Below are 26193 nucleotides of genomic sequence, written 5' to 3' on the forward strand. Positions count from 1 at the left end.
TAAAGTTAAACATACATTTACCATAAGACCTAGCAACCACCCGTAAGTATTTACTCAAAAGAAAAGATGAATACACAAAATCATGTACACAAATGTTGTTAGCAGCATTACTGATAATAGCCAAAAATTGGAAGCAACTTAAATGTCCATCAGCTGGTGAGTAGATAAACAAATTATGGTATATCTACCATGGAATATAATTCAGCAATAAAAACGAACAAAATGAATCTCAAAAATATTGAGAGAAGCCATTGAAAGAAGTCAAACACAAGACTACATACTGTATGATTCCATTTATATGTGCAAAATTTCCCAAGATCAGACATTTGAAAGGATTCACCAGACTTCACAGAGCATAATCATCTAAGATTTTTATTTAAAGGCAAAGGACACAGGGCAGCAAAAGAAAGACTGCGCATGTAAATAACAGGAATCTGAAAAACATCCCAAGTATAAGCTCCCCACCGTCCTTATTCATACGTGAACTGCACTGCCTGGTGTCTTTGGATTGAATCACCATCATCTGTGTGAGGAATCCTGGCTTTGGAAGAGCTCAAATCAGAAGTTCCCAGCAGGGTTTTTACACTACTCTGGCTATGTAATCAAGCCAGATACTAGTTGCAACTAGTAGACCAGTTGCAAATCCTCAGTAAAGTGAGTGACCCTGGGGGTAACCAGAGGAGCTTCAGACTTTAAACAGCAATTATAAATCCCAATGCTCTTATCTTGACCAAGAGTGAAAACCAGACATCCAGGTGTCCTCAGAGATAAAGACAGAGCTTTTGTAATCCAGCTGTAAACCAACTCTATCTTTCACAATATGAAATTCTAAAATAGGCAAAACTATAGTGACAGAAAGTAGATCAGTGGTTATCTGGGACCAGGAATGGGGGAAGGAGATTGAGTGCAAAGGAGCACAAGGAAACTTTTCAGGAGATAGAATTATTTTCTACATCTTGATGGTGATGGTGGCTATACTATTATCTATAATTATCAAAATTCATTAAACAGTACATTTAAAATTGATGAATTATATTATATAAAAATGATAACTTACGAAAAACTTTCTTTTAAAAAGGACATCATGCTACACTTTGGGAATTAAACTTTTTTCACTCAATATTTTATTGCTAAGATTTATCCATATTGTTAGGTATCATTATAGTTCATTTGTTCTGACAATTATATAATATTCCATTGTGTGAACATTCCAATTTGTTTATCCACTCTCTTGCTCATAGGCGTTTGGGTTGTTTCTAGGCTTTTGCTTTTGTGAACAGGGCTGCTATGAACATTCTTGAATGTGTCTCCTGGTATACATGTATGAGTTTCTCTAAGATTTATCCCCAGTACTGGAATAACTGGGTTATAGGATAGGTGAATGTTCAATTACAGGAGATAAATTATTTTCCAAAATAGTTCTCTGCTTTTCTTCCCTGGGTCGGTCTGTCCCCAGTTAGACTATGACTCTGGGGACAGAAGGCCCTCTCCTCTTGAATTACCGCTGCTTAGCATTCAATGAGCACCAGGCTGGATATCCAGGAGTACAAGGGCAGAAACCTAGGCACCTGGGGCCTCTCTGCCTCAGCAAATACTAACTACTGTGCAGAGTAAACAGCATGCAGGGACTATGTGCCACACATGGAGGCTGGTTAGGGTCCTACTGAGAGCACCAGCCAAGCTCCTGGGAGCTCCATCTTCCTCAGTTCACTTGATTTTGAGTCTGGAAGGTATTCCAAGGCCCTCAATTACCATGCAAATCCCAAGAGAAGGCTTAATCTCAGCTAAAGTCCTTCTCAACTAACACCTCTAATATCCAAATAAGGATCAGCAGGAAAGGCACAAAGGACAAAAGGAGTGGCAGGAAGATGAAAAGAGGGAATAAGGAAAGTGAGAAGAGCCAAGAAGCCTTCAGGTATTCTAAAGTTACACACCCTTTTCTGTACAAGGACCAGTTTTTCAGGAAAAAAATTCTTTTTAATTAAAAAAATCTCTGCAAATGACCATGAACAATTTTTAATATCCCTGACACCAAAGGTTACCTTCTTTTGACTAAAGTTACAAAAACAACATAATTAATATGCAGTCAGTAAGTGATGCAATGCTGCCCCTGAACACACACTGTGTGCAGAGAAGCCCTTTGATGCCAAGAGAAGAGTTCTGAGAGATTGGGGGTAGGCCAAAGAACAGGCACAGAGCTCAGCCACAGACTAGAAACAAGAACAAAAATCTGGAATATAACAAAACAAAATATCAGGAGATTCCTAGGTGTTCAGAAAGCAAAAGGGGTAGAGTTGCCATTCCAAAGGATGAGGCAGCCTGATTATCTCCCACAATCCCAACTGCTACATCTCCAAGAGCTCCTTGTCACACAGGAGCTCAGGGAATACTTGCTAGATGAAGGAACAAAGGATGAAACACACAAAAGAGTATGACAGCTCTGTGGCAGATGCAGCTTCCCCAGCCACATTTAAGCAGAAGTGCTGTTGACAGCAGGAAGAATAACTGGAATTATTCAGCTCAGGAGAGCTTTCTCAATGTAAGTAAGCAGATTATTTTGCATTGGCTTAACATTTTTAGTTACTTGTTCCTTAAATTAGATCATGGGCCATATGGAGAAACTAGGTAGGCTTGTTTGGGCCTGTTGGCTGCTCCAGACTGATCAGGTGACGCTCACTTCAACTGTAACCAGCTGGTACAAATAGAACTAATGGCATTTGGACTGACATGAAGCCCCCCACTATAGCCCCAAATCTATGGAGCTTCAACAATTTTATTGGCTAAATGCTTCTTCCCAAGTTTACAGCTTAAAGTGTGAGCCTATTCACTGGCTCCTCCTTCTAAGCCCCTAAGGGGACAGCAAACTTTAGCAGAGGCTTGGAGATTGTGGGAGAGGGGGTGGTAATCAGTGAACTAGAAACCTGCTGATGCTCCACAATTGGACAGCAGGATAGTAAAACTCCTACTTTCTACTGCTGAAAACTGTCAGTAGAAAAACTCAAACAGGATGGAGACAGGTTCCAGAGTACATCTCTGCCATTGGTTCCAGTTTCCAGGGCCTCCAACACGGTATATATCCTTTGTCTTCCTACTTCAGGGAAAAGGTGACACTATGTCAGCCTACGCATTTTGCAGAAGTACATAGGCCCAAAATTGGCCATGAGGTTTGGTATTACCAGCTCCCCAACCTGACAGGATGGGAAGAAACAGAATGTGTCCATGAAAAGCCTTCGGAAATGAGCCAGGTCTTCCACCTGAACCTCGATGCTGTATTGATTGGCCAGGAGCTCAATGGTGCCTTGCACCACATACTCGTTCTGTAACTGTGAGAGTGAGCAGGTGGAATAGACAACGTGGCCTCCTGATTTGGTGGCAAGGAGTCCAGCCCTGAAACCAGAAAGAGACAGAAGCAGTGTGTAGTAAGCTTCCCAGTAGTGAAAGGGCAACATAAGGAGCTGAAAAGATGGACAGGGGAGGTCTACCACAGGACAGGTGGCTAGGATACATAGGCTCTGAAGTCCCTTTCACAACAACACTGTCTGAAAAGTCGTTCTCAAGACAGAGAGCAACTCAACCTTACTCCATGAGCTCTTCGCTAGGAAGTCTTAAAATGATGCCCTGAGCTCTGACTCTGGTTATGGACCAAACTGTTATGCTGGCTATGGATTGAGTCCTCATGCCAACCCTACAGAGCCTTGGGCTCAGTATCTATTTTTCAAACATGTGCTACTTACTAAAGTAGCATGAGTGAATCTGTGCCACCCACCCTGGTATGTATGTCCTACCAGATAGGGTCTTTATGTTCCAGGGACGATCTCATGATTTCTGTTTCCTCCAGACAGATCCCCAGCCAGAATACCCCTCTATGGGTGACAGTCTTGGCAAGAGCCTCCAGTTCCCCAGTTTCCCAGGTGACCAGAAGACTAGGGTACTCTGGCACAAATTCCTAAGTTTTCATAAATCTATTACTCACGCAAGAAGCTGCACTTGCAGCAGAGGCAACATCTGTCGCTCCTTCTTCCTCGACCGCTGAAAGATGTTGTTCTCTTCCTCATGAAGGGAGTGACGGTCTGTGGTACAGGGCACATCCACCAGCACCTGCCCAGAGTGTTAAAGGGTAAAGTAGTAAAGCTCCTTACAGGCTCCTCCTCCTTAGCCCAGAGCTGTTTTAGGCCCTTGGCCTGAGAAGTTTATGGAGTACTCCCCCTGCCCATCCCTCTATTTCAGAGTACCTGACAAAGCTGCTCATTTTAACCTGGTAGACAATTATGAAACAATGAGTGGCAAAATAGTACATTTAGGAATATTCATGGATGGTCAAAAAACTAAAACCAACAAACAACTATCATTAAATAATCAATATTAACCTAGAAAGATGTCTTAGTGCTTCAGAGCTCTGTCCTTAGGTATTTGAATGAAAACATCCAATTTACAGATGATACAATGCCCAGAGTATAGCTAATATACTAACAGAATCAGGATTCAAAATTATTCTAAGTTGAAATAATGTCAGATCTAATATGGAAATGTTTTAAAGTGAGAAATGTAAAGTTATTCATTCATTTACTAGGCACCTACTCAGTGCAAAAAGGCAAAAATTTTAAAAACAGTCATATATTTATTATTTAAAACAAGTAAAATCATCTATGGAAAAGATCTATAAATGTTTAGTCAGGCAGAAACTCCAAGTAAATTAATAATGACCCAATAGTCAATATTCTGATGTATTCCTAGGCTGCATGAATTGACATAGTGCATACAGAGTAAGAAAAATAACAATCACCCTGTATTCTAGTCAGGTCATATCTCGAGAACTGTGATAGGGCTGGCATTCACAGGAAAAAGGGACATTAACTAAATAGGAATCCCCAGAAAAGCGCCACGGGGATGTTCTAGAAACCACAAAATATAAGAAATTAATACCTTCTGTTTCCAGCAACTCCAGCAACTACATATCCTGAAAGCCATTATAATACAAAATACCTAAAAAGGCTGGATATAATTTTAAAAATACTTTTAAATGTAGAGCTCACGCAGAATTAGAGAAATCCTCAGAAGCCAAAGACAAGACTGAAAAACAAACCCAGGAAGGCATGCAGGAGCTGAAGCCAACGGCTTCCATCTTTTACCAATCCCTAGTAACCAAAAGCCTAGGAGAACAGAAAACAGGGCATTGGGCTCATTTGTGGAGGATAACTGGAACGGAAATGTATAGCAAAGCCAAATTCTGAAAGGGCTACACGCTCAATTAGAGTAAACTAGGAAAAAAAATCCAGCCCACAAAAGAATGTGTCTGTTCTGGTTTTAACTCTGGGCAAGAAAAGGAAAACAAGAAAAGTCTCCTTGAGAGTATTTTGGGGGGGGGGGGGGTTGCATTTTTTTTTTTTTTCTTTTGAGACAGAGTCCCATTCCGTTGCCCTGGGTAGAGTGCTGTGGCGTCGTAGCAACCTCAAACTCCTGGGCTCAAGCGATCCTTCTGCCTCAGCCTCCCGAGTAGCTGGGACTACAGATACACGCCACAATGCCCGGCTAATTTTTCTATTTTTATTAGAGACAGGGTCTCGCTCTTGCAGAGGCTGGTGTCAAACTCCTGAGCTCAAGTGATCCTCCCACCTCGGCCTCCCAGAGTGCTAGGATTACAGGCATGAGCGACCACACCCGGCCCAAAATGCTGAGATCATAGGTGTGAGCCAACATGCCTGGCCCCAAGTGAAATCTGAAGAAAAACAAAGTTGAAGGATTTACTATAACAGATAATAAGCTTTATTACATGGCTACAGCAACAAAGACAGTATAGTTTCTTGAAAAGAAAGACAAATAGGCCAATAGAACAGAGTCCAGAAATAGACCCAACATACATAGATACTTGATTTATGACAAAGGTGACACTGTAGAGCAATGGGAAATGAATAATCTTCAATAACTGGTACAGGGTCAACTAGATATCATTTTTTGTATCCTTAATTCTTTTACTATACATAAAAATCAATTTCAAATGGATTGAAGATCTAAATGGGAAAGGTAAAACAAAAATATTTCTAGAGGATAACATAGAATAGTATCTTCATTGCCTTAGGATAGACAAAGGTATCTCAAACAAGCCCCAAAGCACTAACCAGTGATAAACTGGACTACAGTAAAATTAAGAACTTATGTTTTATACTTGCAATATGTATTTGCAATAAATACATTCATAAAGGACTCATTTCCAGAATACATAAAAAACTTTTTACATACCAATAAGAAAAAAACAGACAACCCAATAGCAAAAAATGGGCAAAAGACTTGAATTCTCACTACAAAATGAATGGTCAATAAACACATGAAAAGGCATCTAAACTTATTAACCAACAGTGAAATGAACATTAAAACCATAATGTAATACCATGATATACCCATCAGTATGGCTAAATTGGGGAAAAATAGTATATATTGATGAGGTTGTGGAACAACTACTATTTTCATACATACCAGTTGGAATATAAACTGACTCAATCTCTTGGAAAACTGATTCTGACTAAAGCTGAACATATACATATTTTGTAACCCAGCAATTGAACAGAAATGTATATGTAAGTGCACCAAAAAAACAAAAAACACTTACAAGAATGTTTATAGCAGTATTGTAATAGCCCCAAATGGAAATAACCCAATTGTCTATCATGGGTAGAATGAACAAATAAATTATTTCATATGCATACCATGGGATACAACACAGCAACAACAATGAACAAACACTGCTACCGGCAACAACATGGATAAATCTTACAAACATAATGGTGAAAGAAAAAGTCAGACACAAAAGAGCACACACTGTATGATTACGTTAATATAAAGTTCAAAACACCCATGGTTTTAACATGGATAAATTTCACAAACATAATAGTGAGAAAAAAAGTCAGACACAAAAGAGTACAAACTATATGATTACATTTACATAAAATCTAAAACATTTCAGTGTTAAATATGAAAAAACAATTTTTTAAAAAGAAAAAAAAATTAAAATCCAAAACATTCACGGTTTTAGAAGTGAGGCAGTAAGTACCCTTAGGAGGGTAAAAAGGGGCATGCTGGTATTGCTGTATTTCTTGAAATGGTAGTAATAAGACAAGTGTATTTGACTATAAGATAATTCTTTAAGCAGTACACTTATGATTTGATCACTTTGGGGTTATACTCCAATAGAAAAGTTATTAGAAAATTATGACAAGTAACAAAAATAACCACAAAATTTATAAGGAAAAAAGCTTCCTTGAGCAATCAGCGGAAACAGTGACCAGGAGAATTAAATCCCCTCTCTTCAGAGGTAAGCAGCATATTAAAAAAAAAAAAAAAAGACTTAAACCCCCCAAACAGGTTTTTTTTCCCTAGAACTGGTGGTGCAGTAGAGAACAGGGAGGAAAGATTAAAACAAGGAGTTTGATGTGTAACTGACTTGAACAACAGTTTTGATATAGGAATTATCCAACGTAGCCTGAGCAAGAGCGAGACCCTGTCTCTACTAAAAATAAAAAAGAAATTATACGGACAGCTAAAAACACATATATATATAGAAAAAATTAGCCAGTCATGGTGGTACATGCCTGTAGTCCCAGCTACTTGGGAGACTGAGGCAGGAGGATTGTTCGAGCCCAGAAGTTTGAGGTTGCTGTGAGCTAGGCTGATGCCACGGCACTCTAGTCCTGGCAACAGAGTGAGACTCTGTCTCAAAAAAAAAAAAAAAAAAAAATAGAAACCTTCCTAAATAACAAGAGAAATTTAAAAAAACAGGCCAGGTGCTCACACCTGTAATCCTACCACTTTGGAAGGGTGAGGCAGGAGGACTGCTTGAAGCCAGGAGTTGGAGACCAGCCTGAGCAAAAGCGAGAGCCCATCTCTTATAAAAAATAGAAAAATTAGCCAGGTGTGGTGGCATGCGCCTGTAGTCCCAGCAACTCTGGAGACTGAAAGCAGGAGGATCACTTGAGCCTAGGAGTTTGAGGCTGCAGTGAGCTATGATGATGCTACTGTACTCTAGCCCAGGGACAGAGTAAAATTCTGTCTCAAAAAAAAAAGAAAGAAAGAAATTAGAAGAAAAACAGGCCAGGTGTGGTGGCTAATGCTTGTAATCTCAGCACATTGGGAGGCTGAGGCAGGAGGATAACTTAAGAACAGGAGTTGCCTGGGCAACATAGCCAAACGCTGTCTCTGCCAGAAAAAGAAAAAAAAATTAGCGAGGCACCTGGCTCCTAGCTACTAAAGAGACTGAGGTGGGAGGATCACTTGAGTCCAGGAGTTCAAGGTTACAGTAAGTTATGATCATGCCAAAGAACCCCAGCTCGGGCAACAAAGCAAGACCCCGTCATGAAAAAAAAGAAAAACAAAAGAGCAAAGGAGAGAAACCACATAATAAAAGAAACGTGGTAAATGAAATAAACACAGTAAAATAATTTGACAAGAGTTGAGACCAAAATAATCAGTGGCATCCATTGTTAAGTCAGTAATTACAGGAATAAAATTGACAGGTTGGCTCACAAAGCAAAACCTAAGTCTATGCAGTATATAAGAGACACACCTAAAAGGAAGTGATTCAACAAGATTAAGTTTAAAAAGATGAGCAAAGGTATAAAAAGAAAGCTGTGGGAGTTTCCACAACCCCAAATGGAGGAAATGTCTACAGATTCTTTCTCTACTCCTTTCAGTATCCTGAGGAGGTGGCTGGAACTCTTGGGAAAATGGCGGTAAGGTACCTAGGGATTCCTGAGAGCTGGTGCATGGAAACAGCAGAGCTATGGGATTTCAAGAGGACTATAAATTAATGGCAATATATCTGAATATCTTCATTCTAATATACTCCAAATATTGATTCAGTAGTGTCAACTGTGGAATATATTGACCTCATTCATTCAGAAAGGAAAAGAAGTTGTATTGTTGCATTAAGCAAACATTTGGGGAGAGTAGTCAAATTATTCAACATCAGATATGGCACAGGGATCTCCACATGAGGCACTGGCCCTGCCCAATAAGCATGGATATCAGTCACAAATAAACAGTCCTGCCAGGATGGTGCTCCAGCTGAATCTCAGCCCTGGGCATGTGTCCTACAAATACACACTTTCTTTTATTATGTGGGAAGATATAATGTGTTTAAAGAAACACTTTATTATTTGAAATAAACTTTAACTCTCAAAAAAATGAAAACAAGGCTAGGCATGGTGGCTCATGCCTGTAATCTTAGCACTCTGGGAGGCTGAGGCAGGAAAATCTCTCGAGGTCAGGAGTTTGAGACCAGCCTGAGCAACAGAGAGACCCCGTCTCTACTAAAAATAGAAAGAAATTAACTGCACAACTAAAAATATATAGAAAAAATTAGCCAGGCATGGTGGTGCATGCCTGTAGTCCCAGCTACTCGGGAGGCTGAGGCAGAAGGATTGCTTGAGCCCAGGAGTTTGAGGTTGCTGTGAGCTAGGCTGATGCCATGGCACTCTAGCCTGGGCAACAGAGCAAGACTCTGTCTCCAGAAAAAAAAAAAAAAAGGTTTAAAAAAAAAAAAAGAAAACAAGCTGTGAGTTGGGGGAAAGGGTTGGTGTCTTCCGTGCATATGCAGAGCTCTGAGGTCCTATCCTTTCCAGTTCCTGGACAAGTGGAGCTGAAGGAAGGATGCAGTTACCAATAATGTGTAGAACATTCTTCTTTGCTTAACACTTGCCTACCAGAGTAGAATGTACATAACTATTTCTTCAACAAACGAATTAACAGAGACATCTTCAAACATTAAAGCTGTTTTCAAATATCTGAAGCACTGTCAAGTGAAACAGGAGGTAACTCATTCTATATTGTTCCAAAAGGCAAGAGCTAGGATCCATGAATGGAAATAATAAGTATTGTGATGATATTGAATGCTTTCTATAGTCCAGTCACTGTGCTAAAAGCATTCTTATTTAATCTTCACCTATGGGATACGTACTACTAATTTTTTTTTTTTTTAGGCAAAGTCTCACTCTATTACCTGAGCTAGAGTACAGTAGCATCATCATAGCCCACTGCGACCTCAAACTTCTGGGCTCAAGTGATCTTCCGGCCTCAGCCTCCCGAATAGCTGGGAATATAGGCATGCACCACCATGCCTGGATAAGTTTTATATGTTTTTGTAGAGATGGGGGTCTCAATATATTGCTCAGGCTGGTCTTAAACTCCTGGCCTCAAGCAAACCTTGGCCTCCCAAAGTGCTAGGATTACAGGCGTGAGCCACTGCACTCGGCCTGGATAAGTACTAGTATTATCCTCACTTTACAGATGAAGAAGCTGAGTTTAATTGAAAGGTTAAGTAACTCACCCAAACTTTTCTGGCTGGTAAGTGGACTTATCAGGACTCCAATCCAAGCAGTCTGACTCCAGAATTCTTGCACTCACCCATATACCATGCAATCTACACATTTTAATTCAATAAGAGGAAGAACTTTCTAACATCAGAGGTGTTCAGCAACAGAACCTCAGTGAACCCCCATCAATGAAGTGTGCAAGCATAGGCTGAATCATTGATGGCTACTCCCTGCCTAATCTTCACCACCGGGTATTGTACCAAGTGCTTTCCCTGGATACTCTCATTGAATCCTCACAATAATCCTCTGTGGTACAATTACTCTACTTCAAAAATGAAGAGACTCAAGTTCAGCAACATCAAGAAGACTGCCCAAGGTCAATAAGGGGCAGCCCTATAATATAGAAACTAGGTAGGGGCTGGGTATAGTGGCCCATGCCTGTAATCCCAGCACTTTGGGAGGCCAAAGAACAAGGATTGCTTGAGCCCAGGAATTCCAGACCAGCCCATACATAGCAAGACCCCATCTCTACAGACAATTTAAAAATATAGGCCGGGCGCAGTGGCTCACGCCTATAATCCTAGCACTCTGGGAGGCCGAGGCGGGCGGATCGTTTGAGCTCAGGAGTTCGAGACCAGCCTGAGCAAGAGTGAGACCCCGTCTCTACTAAAAGTAGAAAGAAATTATATGGACAGTTAAAAATATATATAGAAAAATTAGCCGGGCATGGTGGCGCATGCCTGTAGTCCCAGCTACTCGGGAGGCTGAGGCAGGAGGATTGCTTGAGCCCAGGAGTTTGAGGTTGCTGTGAGCGAGGCCGACACCACGGCACTCTAGCCCGGGCAACAGAGCGAGACTCTGTCTCACAAAAAAAAAAAAAATATCATAGGCGTGGTGGAACATGCCTACAGTCCCAGGAGACTGGAGTGGGAGAACTGCTTGAGCCCAGGAGTTGGAGGCTACAGTGAGCTATGATCATGCCACTGCACTCCAGCCTGGGCAACAGAGTGAGACCCTGTGTCTAAAACAAAGAAAAAAAAAAAAAGAAACTGGTTAGAGGTCATGTTCTCTTCACTCTGTTATGCTGCCCCAACATCAAGAAAGCTGAATAGAGGATTCCTATACAGACAGGAAACAAGTCTCTCAAGCCCATCTAAGAGTCTATATAACCCTTGGTCTTTCTTTTAATTTCTTTTTTTTCTTTTTCTTTTTTTTAATTTTATTTCTATTTACTCTTTTCTAATTTTTTAAGGCCCAAATCTGTAAATCTTTTAATTTCTTAAGAGTGGTTGAGGCAGAATGGTGAGAACTAGACAGATTAGATAAGTCAGATGACAACACAGAGACAACAACAACAGCTATATATTCTTTATATTTTTACAAGTATATGTTTTAAATAAATATTCTGAGTATGCCAAATAAAAGAAAATAAATAATTTAAAAACACAAAAAGATTTTCAACATTATTCACAATAAGAGAACGTAAATTAGATACTATCATTTTGGGGAAAAAAAATGAAGTTTGATGGCACCAACGTTGACAGGCTGTGAGAAAATGGTACTCATTTATTACCAGTAGGAGTGAAACTGGTTTAACCTCCACAGAGCAATTTAGCAATCTTTATTAAAATCTTAAATGGATATAAACTGTTATCCAGCAATTATACTTCAAAAACATAAAACTAAAAAGGACTGAAACCTAGGATACATTATTAAATGCAAAAAAACCACAAAGTTCAGAATACTGAATATAATATACTACCGTTCCTATTTTTTTAAAAAATACATACTTATATATGCAAATTAATATATTTTAAAAGATACAGAAAAAAATAGAAACAAGGGTTATTAGTAGGGTGGGGAAGTAGATAGCTATAGGACAGAAGTAAGTGGGAAACTCACTTTTCACTGGATGCCCTTTTGTGCTTTCTGAATTTTGTACCATGTGCATATGGTACCATATATTCAAAAATAAATAAATGAGCTTATTCACATTTGCCTTCTTGAGGCTTTCTGAGCAACCAAGTGACTTGAGAAATAAAAAAGCCTAATAAAATTTTTCCCCGACTCAGGTTCAAATTCTTTTTTTGCAGCCAACTATCTTTAATGAATATAGTAAACCAGTCATCTAAGCTGAATTGATAATTCTGTAGGTGGCTTTTTTTTTTTTTTTTTTGCCAAATCACCCAAGGAGAGCTCACCAGGTCCAGAAAGAGCCTTGCATGCTCAAACACAGGGGCGGATCCTACCCCTCCAGGGCCTGGGACCAGGATGAGGAGGCCACATTTAGCTGGATGGATGTCCTAAGTCAAGAATCACTCACCCGGTCATAGGTGTCCCCCTCCAGTTCTCCCCACTTCCTGCCATCCCATGAAGTGACTCGAACTTGATTCCCATCCCTAATCTCTTGAGGCACATAGCTGTGAAGGACCTTCTGTAGTCTGCCTGTTCGGGAAGTGGAGAGATCATTGGCAGCAAGATTGCCTGTGGAAATAAAGACACCTCAGAGGCCATGGCCCAACGAAACATCCCACTTACAACAGCACTGATGGAAGAGTCAGACCAATTCTCAGGCAATCCCAATTAATGCAGACCCCAGCAACAGGGACGTTTATTATATGCGTGGCTCAACATCAGTCACTCGGGAGTATGCTTACAAAGGCAAACAACTATATGATCTGGAAAGGTTAAGTAAATAAAGCAGACCAGGTAAGAATATTTATTTTTAAAGAAATATGCTCTGTCCTACTATTTTTAAAATATATGGCTCTCTTCATCTTTGGTACATACTAGAGGTTACTGGCCCAAAATTTATTCTCCTCTTGTTCCTTAGTAATAGAACCCCTAGTTTTTGGAAGGGGGCAATGTCCCTTTCCCAGCTTTTCTTTTACAAGTACGACTGTATGACTAAGTTTTGGTCAAATAGTTATAGGCAGAAGGATCACGTGGGAATTCTGGGGAAATGCTTTTTAAAAGCTGACACAGGCCAGACGCAGTGGCTTATGTCTGTAATTCCAGCACTTTGGGAGGCCAAGGTAGGAGGATTGCTTGAGTCCAGGAATTCAAAACCAGCCTGGGAAACACAGTGAGACCCCCATCTCTAAAAATAAAAAAAAAAATTAAAAAAAATTAGCTGGTCGTGGCCGTGTATGCCTGTAGTCCCAGCTACTCAGGAGGCTGAGGCAAGAGAATCACTTGAGCCTAAGAGTTTGAGGTTGCTGTGTTGCAGTGAGCTATGATCAGACCACTCCAGCCTGGGCAACAGAGCAAGATCTTGTCTCCTAAAAAAAAAAAAAAAGCTGTACAATTAGGAGATGAGATGAGCCTCTTTTTTTTTTTTTTTTCTTTTTTTGAGACAGACTCTCACTCTGTTGCCCAGGCTAGAGTGCCATGGTGTCAGCCTAGCTCACAGCAACCTCAAACTCCCGGGCTCAAGCAATCCTTCTGCCTCAGCCTCCTGAGTAGCTGGGACTACAGGCATGCGCCACCATGCCTGGCTAATTTTTTCTATATATATTTTTAGTTGTCCATATAATTTCTTTCTATTTTTAGTAGAGACAGGGTCTTGCTCTTGCTCAGGCTGGTCTCGAACTCCTGAGCTCAAACGATCCACCCGCCTCAGCCTCCCAGAGTGCTAGGATTACAGGCGTGAGCCACCGCGCCCGGCCGAAATGAGCCTCTTTTGCCCAATCCTTTTCTCCTGCTTTGAATTTGAATATGATGGCTGGAGTTCCAGCAGCCATATCGAACCATGAGGCAATCCTGAGGATGACACTAGCAATAAAATAAGTTGCAAAAAGGAAAAGGGAGCTCTAAGTCCCTGATGATTATGGAGCTTTCATACCAGCCTTGTACAGCCTCTATCCTAGCTTCTCTTACATAAGAGAGAAATAAATGTGTCTTCTTTAAGGCAATTAGTTAGGTTTTCTATTGTATGCAACCAAACCTAATTCTGATTTACCATCTACCTTTTAATGTTCTCTTTTTTGATAGACATGAGTTCAAGAAACATGTCACTTTGCTCTTAGCTCTACTATAAAGGAAAATATTAATGCAAGCTTGATGATAAATCACAGCTGATATCTGGCCTCAGAGTCAAGGAGCAACAGGGAAGGGTCGGAACTGTGGAGAACTGAAGAGTATATATCTTATCTAACGAGTGTGGTTACTACTGTGAACCTACAAATTTTGAGGACAAAAAATACTCTAGAGGAATTTGCAGGAGGATATAAACTGAGAAAAGGAAAGATGGGTTCCAGTTCTGGCTTTACCTCCAAGTCTTGCAAGATTTAAGTTATTTAATCTCTCTAGAGCTCAGTTTCCTCCTCCATAAAATATGAGAGCTAGACCAAGTAAACTCTCAGTTCCCTTCTTGCACTGAAATGCTGGGATCCTATCTTCCTGGGATCAAAGAGTCAGCTATTTGGGTGAGAAGCTGGGATGAAGGTGAGGTGCTGATAGTTTAGCATACTTTATAGAAGAGCAACTCTCAATTACTTCTCCTTTGCCCTTCTTTCTCCTCTTAGTTCAAAGTTCTTCTTCTTCCAAGTAATCCTACCCTTATTCATCTCCCTTCTGATGGATTCCTACATCATTCAGTCAGATCAGCACAGCCCAGTCCACAGGCTGGGCTCTCTTGCATTGGACTCATTAAGCCCATGTCACCATCTTTTCTCCGCTCCCTCTGGACGTCCAGAAGGCTAAGACCAAATGTGATACCTCTCTGAATCACCCATGGGCCTACCATGAGGCTGGAGACTAACTCAAACTGCTAAAAACTGGAAAAGAAGGGTCCGAGCCTACAGAAAGGCTCAGGCACATGGAAAGAGAATCCTGGGCTGAGCTCCAAGTGGATGTGGAAATCACAGCCCTCTGTGGATATTTCTCAGGGTCTCAAGGAAAAATACTATCTATTTTAAGGCAAGGTGTTGGCCAGTGGATGGCTGAAGTGACACTTACAGTGCACAAGACCCGGGCTACGCTACACTACTGAGATAAATAAGACCTGGGCCTATCCCCAAGGAATTCACAATCTTTAAGAGGGAGAAGATACATATACAGTAAAACTCTGAGGCAAGGCTATTGTGCTAATAGTTGCTCACGGAGTGGGAGCACAGGGGAGAGAGGTATTGTTTCTGAACCGGCTACCAGAAGTCATGAGGGAAGACTTCCAGAAGGTGGCACACTTGAGCTGATGCTTGAAAGTCAAAAGGCTTTAGACAGCCCAGCTAACATGGGGTAGGGGAATTCTAGCAGAAAACTTAACAGGAGTAAAGGCTTATTTGGGCAACAGAGTAGTACAGTGTGGCTGAAGTACATAAAGCCTGGGGAAGAGTAACATATAAAGCATATAAATGGTGGCTGCAGCCAGAGCTTATCATTTCAGCAGGCAGGCTAAAGAGATGGGGCTTAATCTTAGAGACAAAGTAAACAGATGCAGAGGACTACAAGTGTGTGCCACTACACCTGCTTACTTTTTTTATTTTTTGTAGAGACAGGATCTCACTATGTCACCCACGCTGATCTCAAACTCCTGGGCTAAAGCAATCATCTCACCTCAGCCTCCCAAAGTGCTAGGATTACAGATGTGAGCCACTGTGCCTGGCCAGAGCCCTGCTTTAATCTGCCTTCACAGACCTTGCTCAGCAATCTTCTTTGACAAGCTGACAGAAAAAGGGAGGAAATAATTGCAAACAGAAAAAATACACAAGCTTAGCAAGCAAGCATTATTTCCTCCTCTGACCTAGGGACCAGACAGCCTACCGTATTCAGTATGCCCTTGGCTAGGTGAGATGAGGAGCCCTCTCTGCCCAAGACACCAGCACCCCGACTTACGGCAACAGCCAGTCTGAAGCAGTGCTAGTGTCTTTCCCCCAGGGGCCGCACATAGGTCAAGCACAATGTCCCCAGGCTGCAGGCCAAGGGCCAGGACAGGCAGCAAGGAAGCAGCATCCATCAGGTAGTAGTCCATGACACCCAGGCTGCCAAGTCTGAAAGAGAAGAGATCACCTTATTATCAAATTCCAGGTTAGGGCACCTATTGGGAGTCAAGGCCACCAAGTCCATGCCCTCAGAGGCCACTGAGCTCCATTCAGCAAAAACTCATTTCTCAGACCCACACTCACTTGTTCATCTACATGGAAGCCAGAGTGATCCTTTTAAAACATAGATCAATTTACTCCACTCTAGTCATGCTAGCCACCTTGCTATTCCTTAATTAAGCCATGCATGCTCCTGTCTCAGGCTTTTTCAGTTGCTGTGCCTTCTGCCTGCAACACTCTTCCCTTAAATATCCCTGATTTGCTTCCTCACTTCTTCCAGGTCTCTCCTCAAAAGTTCCCTCATCAGAGGCACTGGCATTGCCTGACTATCTAAAATAACAGCCCCCAATTCCCATCACCTTCTACCTCTCTACCCTGCATTATTTTTCTTTAAAGCACTTATTATTCACTTTAAACATATAGATGTGTGTATGTGTATGTGTGTGTGTTATGTATTTTCTCCCTTTCTATCTCCCTGTTAGAATATTAGCTCTAGGCTGGGCGCAGTGGCTCACGCCTGTAAACCTAGCACTATGGGAGGCTGAGGCAGGAGGATCACTTGAGATCAGCAGTTCAAGACCAGCCCGAGCAAGAACAAGACCTCATCTCTATCCAAAATAGAAAAATTAGCTGGGCATGGTGGCATGCACCTGTAGTCCCAGCTACTCAGGAGTCTAAGGCAGGAGGATTGCTTGAGCCCAGGAGTTGGAGGCTGTAGCGAGCTGTGATGACACCACTGCACTCTACCCTGGATGATGGAGTGAGACTGACTCAAAAAATAATAACAACAATAATAATAATATTAGCTCCATGAGGGCAGGGATTTAGAGATTTTTTTCTCCTTTGTTCATTATAATATCCCCGACACCTGAAACAGTACCTGGCACATAGGAGGAACTCAGTTTTATTGGGTTACATATTAAGATACAAAGCGCTTCAAGGATTCAGAGAGAAGTGCCCCCAATTGTGTTTGTCAGAGTTACCTGAGTTAGGCCTGATGAAGAACAGAAGGTCTTCATTAGGTCATAAAGTAAGAGGAGCACTCCAAGGAGAAGAAAAAGAACGAACAAAGGCATAGAAGCATAGCAACTCCTAGCTTCTTTCAGAAACAGTGAGCAAGCTGGGTGTGAGTAGAAATACAAGATGCATGAGATTGAGGTTGGAAAGCAGACTGATGCCAGATTATAAAAGGTCTTAAAACCTATGCTAAGGAGTTAGACTATAACCTAAAAGCCGTTACCAAAAATTTTTAAGGAAAACATGATCAGACAGATCTAGTTTTAGAAAGCTAGGTGGGCTAGACGGAACAAATCAGAGATAGAGCAGCAGCAATAGTATGGGCACAGGGAGAGGGATGATCAACAGCAGACTGTCACAGGAGGACTCTCTACTCCCAAGCTAGCTGTCATAAGGGCAATCGGTAGTGAGCAGCCATTCCCCTGCCTTAGATGCAGTTCAGCGTGGAAAGCTTTGGGACAAACTCAAGGAGACAGAAACTTTGACAGGCAGGGTCTGGGAGACAAGACATAAGACACAGCACCACTGAGGGACAGGTGCAAGAGCTACAATCCCCAGTCCTGAGACTGTAACACTTCCACCATTCACAAATATGCTCAGGCTGTGATAGGATATTTTCAAAGTCAAACTATGCTTGGATTGTGTGTGAAACTATGTGCCTCATGCCTCACAAAGGAGAGTGACAAAAAGACTGAGAAATCTGAGAAAGGCACAAACTGCTATCACACCAGCACTGGCCCGTAAAATTCATCCTCATCAAATTCCTTCCTTTTGTATGTATCACTCTTTAACCTTTTTTTGGTTCACAGTTTTGAGAATCTGCTAAAAGCTATAGTCCCTCTTTCTGAAAAAGCATATGCAATTTTGCAGACAATTTCAGGGGCTGCTTGTACTCCCTGAACACATCCTTAAACTCCTGAGAGGTTGAGATCCCCTTAATTTCATAGGGAGCCCATCAGAATAAGGCGGCAAAAAACCCAAACATATAGGGGTTTTGGTGGAAGGACAAAAAAAACCTCCAGAAATCTGTGCTGTGGCTGCTTCCCTCATTACTCTCAGAGTGTCCTCCCTGAGGAGAAGTCCCCAGAGTAGCTGCCAAGTACTTCAATCAACTTAGGAGACCACATGGGTTCTCACTTCATGGTTCTGCCTATAACCAATGCCGCTGAATTGGTCTCCAACCTGGCCCAATCTATCATCCCCCTACACAGTGACTAAAATGATCTTCCTGAGCATAACTTTGATGAGAATACCATCAATACAGACAAGTACTATTGACGAGTGCTGTATTGCTAGGTGTTTAATGTGCATAATTTCATTTCATCCTCACTATAACTCTATGAGGCAGGTGAACCCAAATTCCAGAGCCAGACTACTTAGATCTCACCTAGCACAACTGATCTTTAGTTGTGTGACTTTCAGCAAATTACTCAACTTCTCCATGCCTCAGTTTCTTCATCTGCAATAAGAGTACTTACCAGATAAGAGTTACTGTGAGGACTGAAGGAATTAACATAAGTCAACTGCTTAAAACAGTAATTTGCACATAATGAGCTACAGAGTTAGCTATTACTATTATTATTTTCCAGATTATTTTCCAGATAAGGACCCGAAGGCTCAGTTATCCAATGCCACATGTCTAATAAGTGGTAAGGGCAGGAGCAAAATCTGGGTTTGCCTGACTCCAAAGTCCATGCTTACAATCACTATGCATTACTGCCTTTCACCTGCTCAGAAACTCTTTTCAGCAGTTCTCTGCAACAGATCTTGGCAATTCATAGCAATATATACTAAAGGGGACATGACCCAAAGCCAACCAGCCCTGGCAATCCCAGCCACCTGCAAGCAATCCTGTGCCACCAGAAAAATCCCCTCACCCCAACTTGCAAGTTCCTGGCATTTAAGGTTCTCACATATGGACCCACACATGCTTTTACAGCCTCATCTCTCATTCCTCGTAAGCATACAGCCTTCTCTCAAGACAGTAGCTAGGACTACTGCAAAAGCTTCCTACCTTACAAACCCATTTCTAGCCTTGACCTTCTCTAATCTGTTTTCCACACAGTAGCCAGAGTCATTTTTTTTTTTTTTTTTGAGACAGAGTCTCGCTCTGTTGCCCGGGCTAGAGTGAGTGCCATGGCGTCAGCCTAGCTCACAGGAACCTCAAACTCCTGGGCTTAAGCAATTCTTCTGTCTCAGCCTCCCGAGTAGCTGGGACTACAGGCATGCGCCACCATGCCTGGCTAATTTTTTCTATATATTTTTAGTTGGCCAGATAATTTCTTTCCATCTTTAGTAGAGACGGGGTCTCACTCTTGCTCAGGCTGGTCTCAAACTCCTGACCTTGAGTGATCCACCTGCCTTGGCCTCCCAGAGTGCTAGGATTACAGGCGTGAGCGCCCAGCCCAGAGTCATATTTTTAAAATTCAAATCTGGTCATGTCATTCCCTAGCCTAAAACCTTTCATGGCTTCCTCTTCCTCTAAGAGGAAAATGTCCAAAATTCCACAGGACCTGTAAGACCTTCGTAATATGTCTCCTACCTGCTTCTGAAGCCTCATATTTAGCCTCTCACCCTGATCCCCACCCCCATGCCACCAGCTTTAATTCCTACTCAGTTTTCAGGTCTTAGCTTAAATATCACTTCCCCAGAAAAGGCTGGGTTAAATCTCCTAAGCATCTTATACTTTTCCTTTGTAGTACTTATCACAATTATAAATAATATTTTAATAGTTTTCTCACTAGACAAGAAGCTCCATGAGGACTTGTGCACCAAAGTACTTAAATGTCTAGAATTTGGTAGACAATAAATATTTGTCGGCCAGGAGTTTGAGACCAGCCCCAGCAAGAACAAGACCCCATCTCTATAAAAAATAGGAAAATTAGCCGGGCATGGTGGCACATGCCTGTATTTCCAGCTACTTGAAAGGCTGAGGCAGGAGGATCACATCAGAGCAAGACCCTGTCTCAAAAAAAAAAACAAAAAAAACCAAAAGAGTCTCACTCTGTTGCCGAGGCTGGAGTACAGTGGTGTAATCGTAGCTCACTACAACCTCAAACTCCTGGGCTTAAGCGATCTTCCCTCCTTAGCCTCCCGAGTAGCTGCAAATATAGGCGCACACCACCACACCTGGCTCCTTCTCACTTTGATGGGTGGCTGTGAGGGCAAAATGAGAAAACTGCTATGAATAACACACATTTTAACACAAAAGAGTACAGCGAGTGCTCATGTAAGAGGTGGCTGTTTTCTACAGGAGGCAGTAGAGCAGAGCAAGTTCAAAGTGCAGGTTCTGGGGTCAGACCATCTGGATCTAAATACTAGCTGCACCACTTACTATCTGAGGGACCTAAAGTAAGTGAGTACCTTACTATCTCTGCACCTCAGTTTCCCAAAATGTAAGAGAAGGAATAACATCACCTACCTCACAGGGCCGTTAACAGAAGGAGATAACACATGTACAGCACTTAGAAAAATGCCTAGCCTATAAGGATGCCACAAATATTAGCAATATTATGATACTTATTACAGAGGGCAGAAGCTGGGTCTCTTCATGTCTACTTCCAGCAAGCACTAAGGATAGCCCCAGACATGGCTCCCAATCCTACCTGGCAGGAGGGAAGCGGCTGACATCCCCTCTGGCAAAAGTGAAGCAGCGTAGGTTCGGACTGCAGGCCCAGGAGGCTGGGGATGGGGCTCCAGATTGGCCACTCTCAGGCTCCAGTTCCCAGTGGGAGATGGCTTCATTCACAAAGTCCCTGGCATTCAGCTGCTTAAGCTTAGCACTCACATGATCACAAGCAGCAAAGTTATTGACCAGTGCACCATACTTCTGCTCTGAGAGAAGACTAACACGGATTGATGGCCAAAGATCCCCAAACTGCATACTGTAGGTCATGTCAAAATTCTGCAGAGCCAGTCGAACAGCAGGGAATTTGGGCTCTGTGGCAGCCTAAAATAGAAAGGACAAGCTTATTGGTTTTTCCCGTCTTGCCTCTATCCCCTACTCCCTGACCCTACCTTGGAGCCCAGAGGCAAACGTGGATCCAGCTAATGCCCATTCCTGCTTTTGCATCCTGCCTCTTGCCTGCCAGAGAAGAACTCTGGGAGAGAAAAATAGTGGGGAGTGGCCTTCCAATCTCAGAGTTGTGAAAGAAAGGAAGCTGTAGCTCTCACAATACCATATGAAGATCATCAAGAAGGGGGACCTTGGAGCAGGAGGAACTTAAAGAGAAAGGGAGCTCAGAAGACTCTTATTCTTTTTAAAGAAACAGGGTCTCGCTATGTTGCCCAGGCTGGAGTGCCGTGGCTATTCACAGGTGTGATCTCACTACTGATGAGCACGGGAGTTTTGACCTGCTCTGTTTCTGAGCTCGGCCGGTTTGCCCCTCCTTGGGCAACCTGGTGGTCCCCTGCTCCCAGGAGGTCACCATATTGATGCCAAACTTAGTGCAGACACCCAATCGGCATAGCACACTACAGCCCAGAACTCCTGGGCTCAAGCGATCCTTCCACCTCAAGCCTCCTGAGTAGCTGGGACTACAAGCGCGTGCCACTGTGTCCGGCAGCAGAAGACTCTTGAGGAGAGCCTGCAGAAGGCTGGAAGAGACTATGAAGCCCATGAGGAAGCTTCAAGCTTAAAAACAAAAGATCTTTTTCCTCCAAACAGTCTTTCTATTTTGCAAAGGACTTTCATGTGTACTAGCTTATGTGAGTACAACAGGCAGCTCAGTAGATTAAAAAATAATAACAACAACCTTCCACATTTGATGAAGAGATGTGGGTAACTTACCTAAGGGAGTGACTGGCACCATAATGCTCAGAATCATAGGGCTGAGGGTTGTTTTGGGAGTTCCCAGACCCCAGTAAGATGGGATAAGGAGAGCTCACACAATCTTGAGGTATGAACCAAAACAGGGACTTGTAGGATGACTGCTATGGGGGTAGCAGAGAAGGACATGAGTTAGGTTTGAAGGGCATACGGGTAGATAGAGTAAAAGGAAATGAAGACTTCAGATGAGGAATCCACAAGTTGGTCCTGGTTGCTGCAGCTGGGATGCTTGCTAGGGCTGACAGTCTTGTTACTTTGACTTTTGCTCTGGCCTGAATTTTTGGTCAGGTCATAACTTTTGCTCTGGCCCTCATTTCTTCTTATGGCGAGGACTCTTGCTCTGATGACTTCTGTCATGGTGGTGACGATGGGGACTCTTACTCTGGCTCCTGCCGTGATGAGGACTGTTGTTTTGGCTTTGTCTTCTGCCATTTTGGGGACTCTTGCTCCATTTGCGATTTTTGCCATGGTGGGGACTCTTGCTCTTGCTCCGACTTCTGCCAATTTGGAAAATCTCGCCCTGACTTGTGTGTCGGTGAAGACTACTGCTCTGGCTCTGACTTCTGTTCAGATGAGGACTCTGGCTTCGATGGATAATCTTACTCTGGCTGTCACTACTCCGGCATTCACGAATAATAGTCAAACTACAGCTGGGATCAGGACTACACGTGGAATCCTTGCATGAAGGCAAAGGGCAGCTGTAGGGAATCCGGGGGAGCTCTTTGCAAGAGTCAGGACAGACCACAGAGTAGGTATGGAAGCCACAGGGGATAGTGTCAGGGCAAGTGCGGGCTCGGGGGCCAATGGGTAAATTTTGGGGGTCAAAGGGTGTTCTCAAAGGTATAAAAGAATAGATGTGGGTAGAACAAGGAGGCACCACAGGCTGGCAGTAAGATTGGGGTGGGCCCCTGGGAGTGCTACAGGTGCCACAGGGGGGCACTATGGGATGGTTATGACACTGAGTGGGGCCTGTGGAGTGATTGAGGGAATCAGAGACTGGGCAGTGATGGGGGGTGGAGGGAACCACAGAATATACATGGGTATTGCAGGGGGATCTTATGAGGGGCCCACGGGGGCTGCTCTGAGCATAACTATTTGGAAAGACAGGATCACAAGGAAGGCGGAGAGGAAGGCAAGTAGGGAGAATGGTTTTGAGGGCTCTAGGGACCACAGTGGGTAAGGGAGGCCCTGGGGGAAATTCTTTGGGGCAGCAATTTGAAGGAATTATAATGGATGGCTCCACACAAGAAGGACCAGAAAGGACAGAGCGGCGAGAGGGAGGTGGAGGAGAGGTGCTGGCCTTAGGGCACTTGGGCTGGCCAGGAGGGGTGTGCTGGGGAGTATTGCCTAGGGAGTGACACTTGTGGAGAGTACATGACTCTCTTAACTCTGAAGATTTAGGGGACTTCACTTGAGGGGAAACTGGAGTGGGGAGAGGGGGTTCATTGTAGCTTCTGGTTGGGGGTGACTGGAGTAAAGATATAAACTGGTTGCCCAGGGGTGAAGGGAAGGAGAGGGCAGAATAAGGACAGTCCTGGGGACAGTGGGGGCCAGAAATTGTGGTGCCTGGGGTTAGGAGGACATAAGAGTTCCCACCAGCCTCCCAGGAGAAAAGAGACTCAAAGCAAGGCTTTTCAGAAGCCTGGGAATGGCGTGAGCAAGGAGAACCAGTACTCCCAGGGGGCAGTCGGATGGCACAGTGAGGACTTCCAGGGGCAGATATGTAGGAATCTGAGGAAAGATGAGAGTAATGATAAGTGCTCTCCTGAGGTAAGCTGGGAGAGCCAGACATGCCTGCCTGCGAAGGGAGGCCACAACTTTTCTCAAGGGGCAGGTCAAGCTGTGGTTTAGGTTCACCAGAGTCTGCAGGCTTAAGACAGCCATGGTAAAGGCTGTCAGTAGGTGGGGAACATGTTGTGGAAAGAGGAGGGTCATTATAACTTCTCCCTTTGGACCAGTGAGAGATCACAGGTGACATCATCAGCTCAGTTTCCACAACTCTGTGAGATAGGGTTGGGGAGACTATAGGTCTAGTTTCCACTGGCTGGTGAGCAAGAGGAGGTGACATTGTGAGGCAAGTTGCCAGGGTCCTATGGGTAGGAGGAGGCGAAATCATGGGGCAAGTTCCCTGGGACTTTTGAGTGAGGGGAGGCAAAACCACGGGGCCAGTTTCCAAGGGTACGTGAGTGAGCTGAGGGGAGGTCACCGGGCTGGTTCCTGGGGGCTGATGAGTGAGGGTAGGGGAAGTCACCAGGCTGGTTCCCAAAACTGAAGGGTATCCATTACAGTAACAGATGTAAGTATGCTGGTCAACGTAAGGGCCGCGAGGACAGGGGCGCGGGATTCTTGGGGGACTAATCCAGCTGCAATGAGGGCTCCGCTGACGGAGAGGTGGTGACCCCAGGCGGCTAGACCGGTCAAAATAAGGGCTCAGAGGGGCAGAACCCGGGAGGTTGGGCCCATGGCAGTAGGCCCTTTCAGGGAGTTGGGGAGAAGAGGGTTCAAAAGAACATCTCACTGGGCGTATGGGAGGTGGGGGGGGTGGAGATGGCGGGGGTGGGGGCGGAGAGGGCATTGGTTGGGGTAGGCAGGGAGGCATGCCAGTTATGGAAGAAATTCCAGGGCTACCAGTGAGGCAAGAGAAAGGATCCCTGGAGAAGTGGGGAGTGTCCGGGGGGTGAGAGGAGTCGTTGCACCTTTTGCCTGCATTTGGGGAAAGGTCTGCAGTATGGGCAGGGTGGTCGCTGTAACCTTTTCTGGACGCCAGAGGCAGCTGGAGGGTGAGGAAGGGGCTGAATCCTTTCCTGCAGGGCGCTGGAGAAGGAGGGAAGGGAAGGTCTCTATGTTTTCCGAGGGGTGAGGGAAGTTCAATGAGGAAAGGAGGAGAAGAGGTCATTGGTTGGGGGGAAAAGGGAGGGAGGGGGAAAGGGAAGGAAGTGGAAGGGGTAGTGGGGGCCCAAGCTAAGCTCAGCAGGGAAACAAGAGGAGGTGACGTAACCAAACGAATGAGGACGAGGACCTGAGGTGTGACATAACTTAGAGGGGCGGAGTCACGAAGCTACAGACGTAACAAGTGGAAGACTTGTGACAAAATAAAAGGGCGGGCAGAGGCGGTGACGTAACAGACACGAGAGGGAGGAGCCTAGTGACGCTCCCTGAGTGGCGTGGGAAAGAGGCTTACGGGTTCTACAGGAGCGGGAGTAGCGAACGTAAGCGAAGGGGGCGGAAAATAGAAGGGTTGGAGAAGTTTCCAGAGAGGCGGCGGCCAGAGACTGCAGTTACTGTTCCCTCTGCTCCCCGAGTCGGACCTTACCCATTTCTTCTTATGTCGATGTCTCCGCGGGACCGTTGCGAATTCCACATGCTTCAGCAGCTTCCGAACGCCTCTTAGTATCGGCGCGGCCATGTCAGCGTGCGCTGCTAGGTAATTCCGACCGGAACCGCAGGGGGAGACCCGCGGGTTCCGGGGAGGTGGTGAGCGCCGCCCTGGAGGACAAGAGCAGGTGGAAGGGAGTGAATTATAACGGACACTCTCCCGGGGCTCCACCCACCGGCATATACCACCACCACCCCCTCCCCCGGCCCGTGATCACTTGAGGGTGCTGGAGAAAGAGCAACCTAGCGCCCGGAATGCTTGGAAAAGTGAGAGGTATTCTGAAGAGGCCCCTAACCCAGTTGGGGGATCAGAGAGAAAAATGAGCTAGTGGTTGAGTACTAAAAGAGTTATCTAGGCAAAAAGGGACGGAAAGGACCTTCTAGGCAGAAATTGCACAGAGGAAGATGCTGAGGTAGAGGAAAAAGAGACCAGACTTTTAGGCAGAAGTGGATTTGCAGTGAAGATAATGAAGCTTAAGTTTTAGGACCTGTCATTTGCACGGCCCCTTTCAAGGCCTTGTATCTAATTTTGTTATTACTTTTCTTAAAGAGAGCCTTCTAAATTGTATAAGCTTTAGGCCCAAAACACTTGACTCTCCACCATTAGGGATCCAGTGGAGAGGAAGGGCAT

The 26193-nt window shown here is 43.9% G+C and overlaps 1 protein-coding gene across 1 annotated transcript; it reads right to left on the reverse strand.

Annotated features, from left to right (window-relative positions):
* Positions 1–358: 358 nt before the first annotated feature.
* On the reverse strand, positions 359–25682 carry NSUN4 (NOP2/Sun RNA methyltransferase 4). The gene is made up of 6 exons (XM_045545508.1): positions 25501–25682; positions 20965–21308; positions 16137–16291; positions 12625–12785; positions 3974–4098; positions 359–3387 (listed from the first exon to the last, which is right to left on the reverse strand). Exons 1-6 carry the CDS (start codon positions 25591–25593, stop codon positions 3111–3113), a joined length of 1155 nt encoding a protein of 384 aa, XP_045401464.1. The 5' UTR covers positions 25594–25682; the 3' UTR covers positions 359–3110.
* Between the last annotated feature and the right edge of the window lie 511 nt (positions 25683–26193).

The sequence above is a fragment of the Lemur catta genome, chromosome 3 (genome assembly GCF_020740605.2).
Source record: "Lemur catta isolate mLemCat1 chromosome 3, mLemCat1.pri, whole genome shotgun sequence".
NCBI classification, from domain to species: domain Eukaryota; kingdom Metazoa; phylum Chordata; class Mammalia; order Primates; family Lemuridae; genus Lemur; species Lemur catta.

Excerpts from the sequence above, each read along its gene's own strand:
- NSUN4 (XM_045545508.1), bottom strand. The coding sequence starts at position 25,593 with ATGGCCGCGCCGATACTAAGAGGCGTTCGGAAGCTGCTGAAGCATGTG. Across the intron at positions 21,309-25,500 it reads ATCGACATAAGAAGAAATGG|GCTGCCACAGAGCCCAAATT; the intron begins GTAAGGTCCGAC and ends TTTCTATTTTAG. Across the intron at positions 4,099-12,624 it reads AGGGGGACACCTATGACCGG|GTGCTGGTGGATGTGCCCTG; the intron begins GTGAGTGATTCT and ends CACTCTGGGCAG.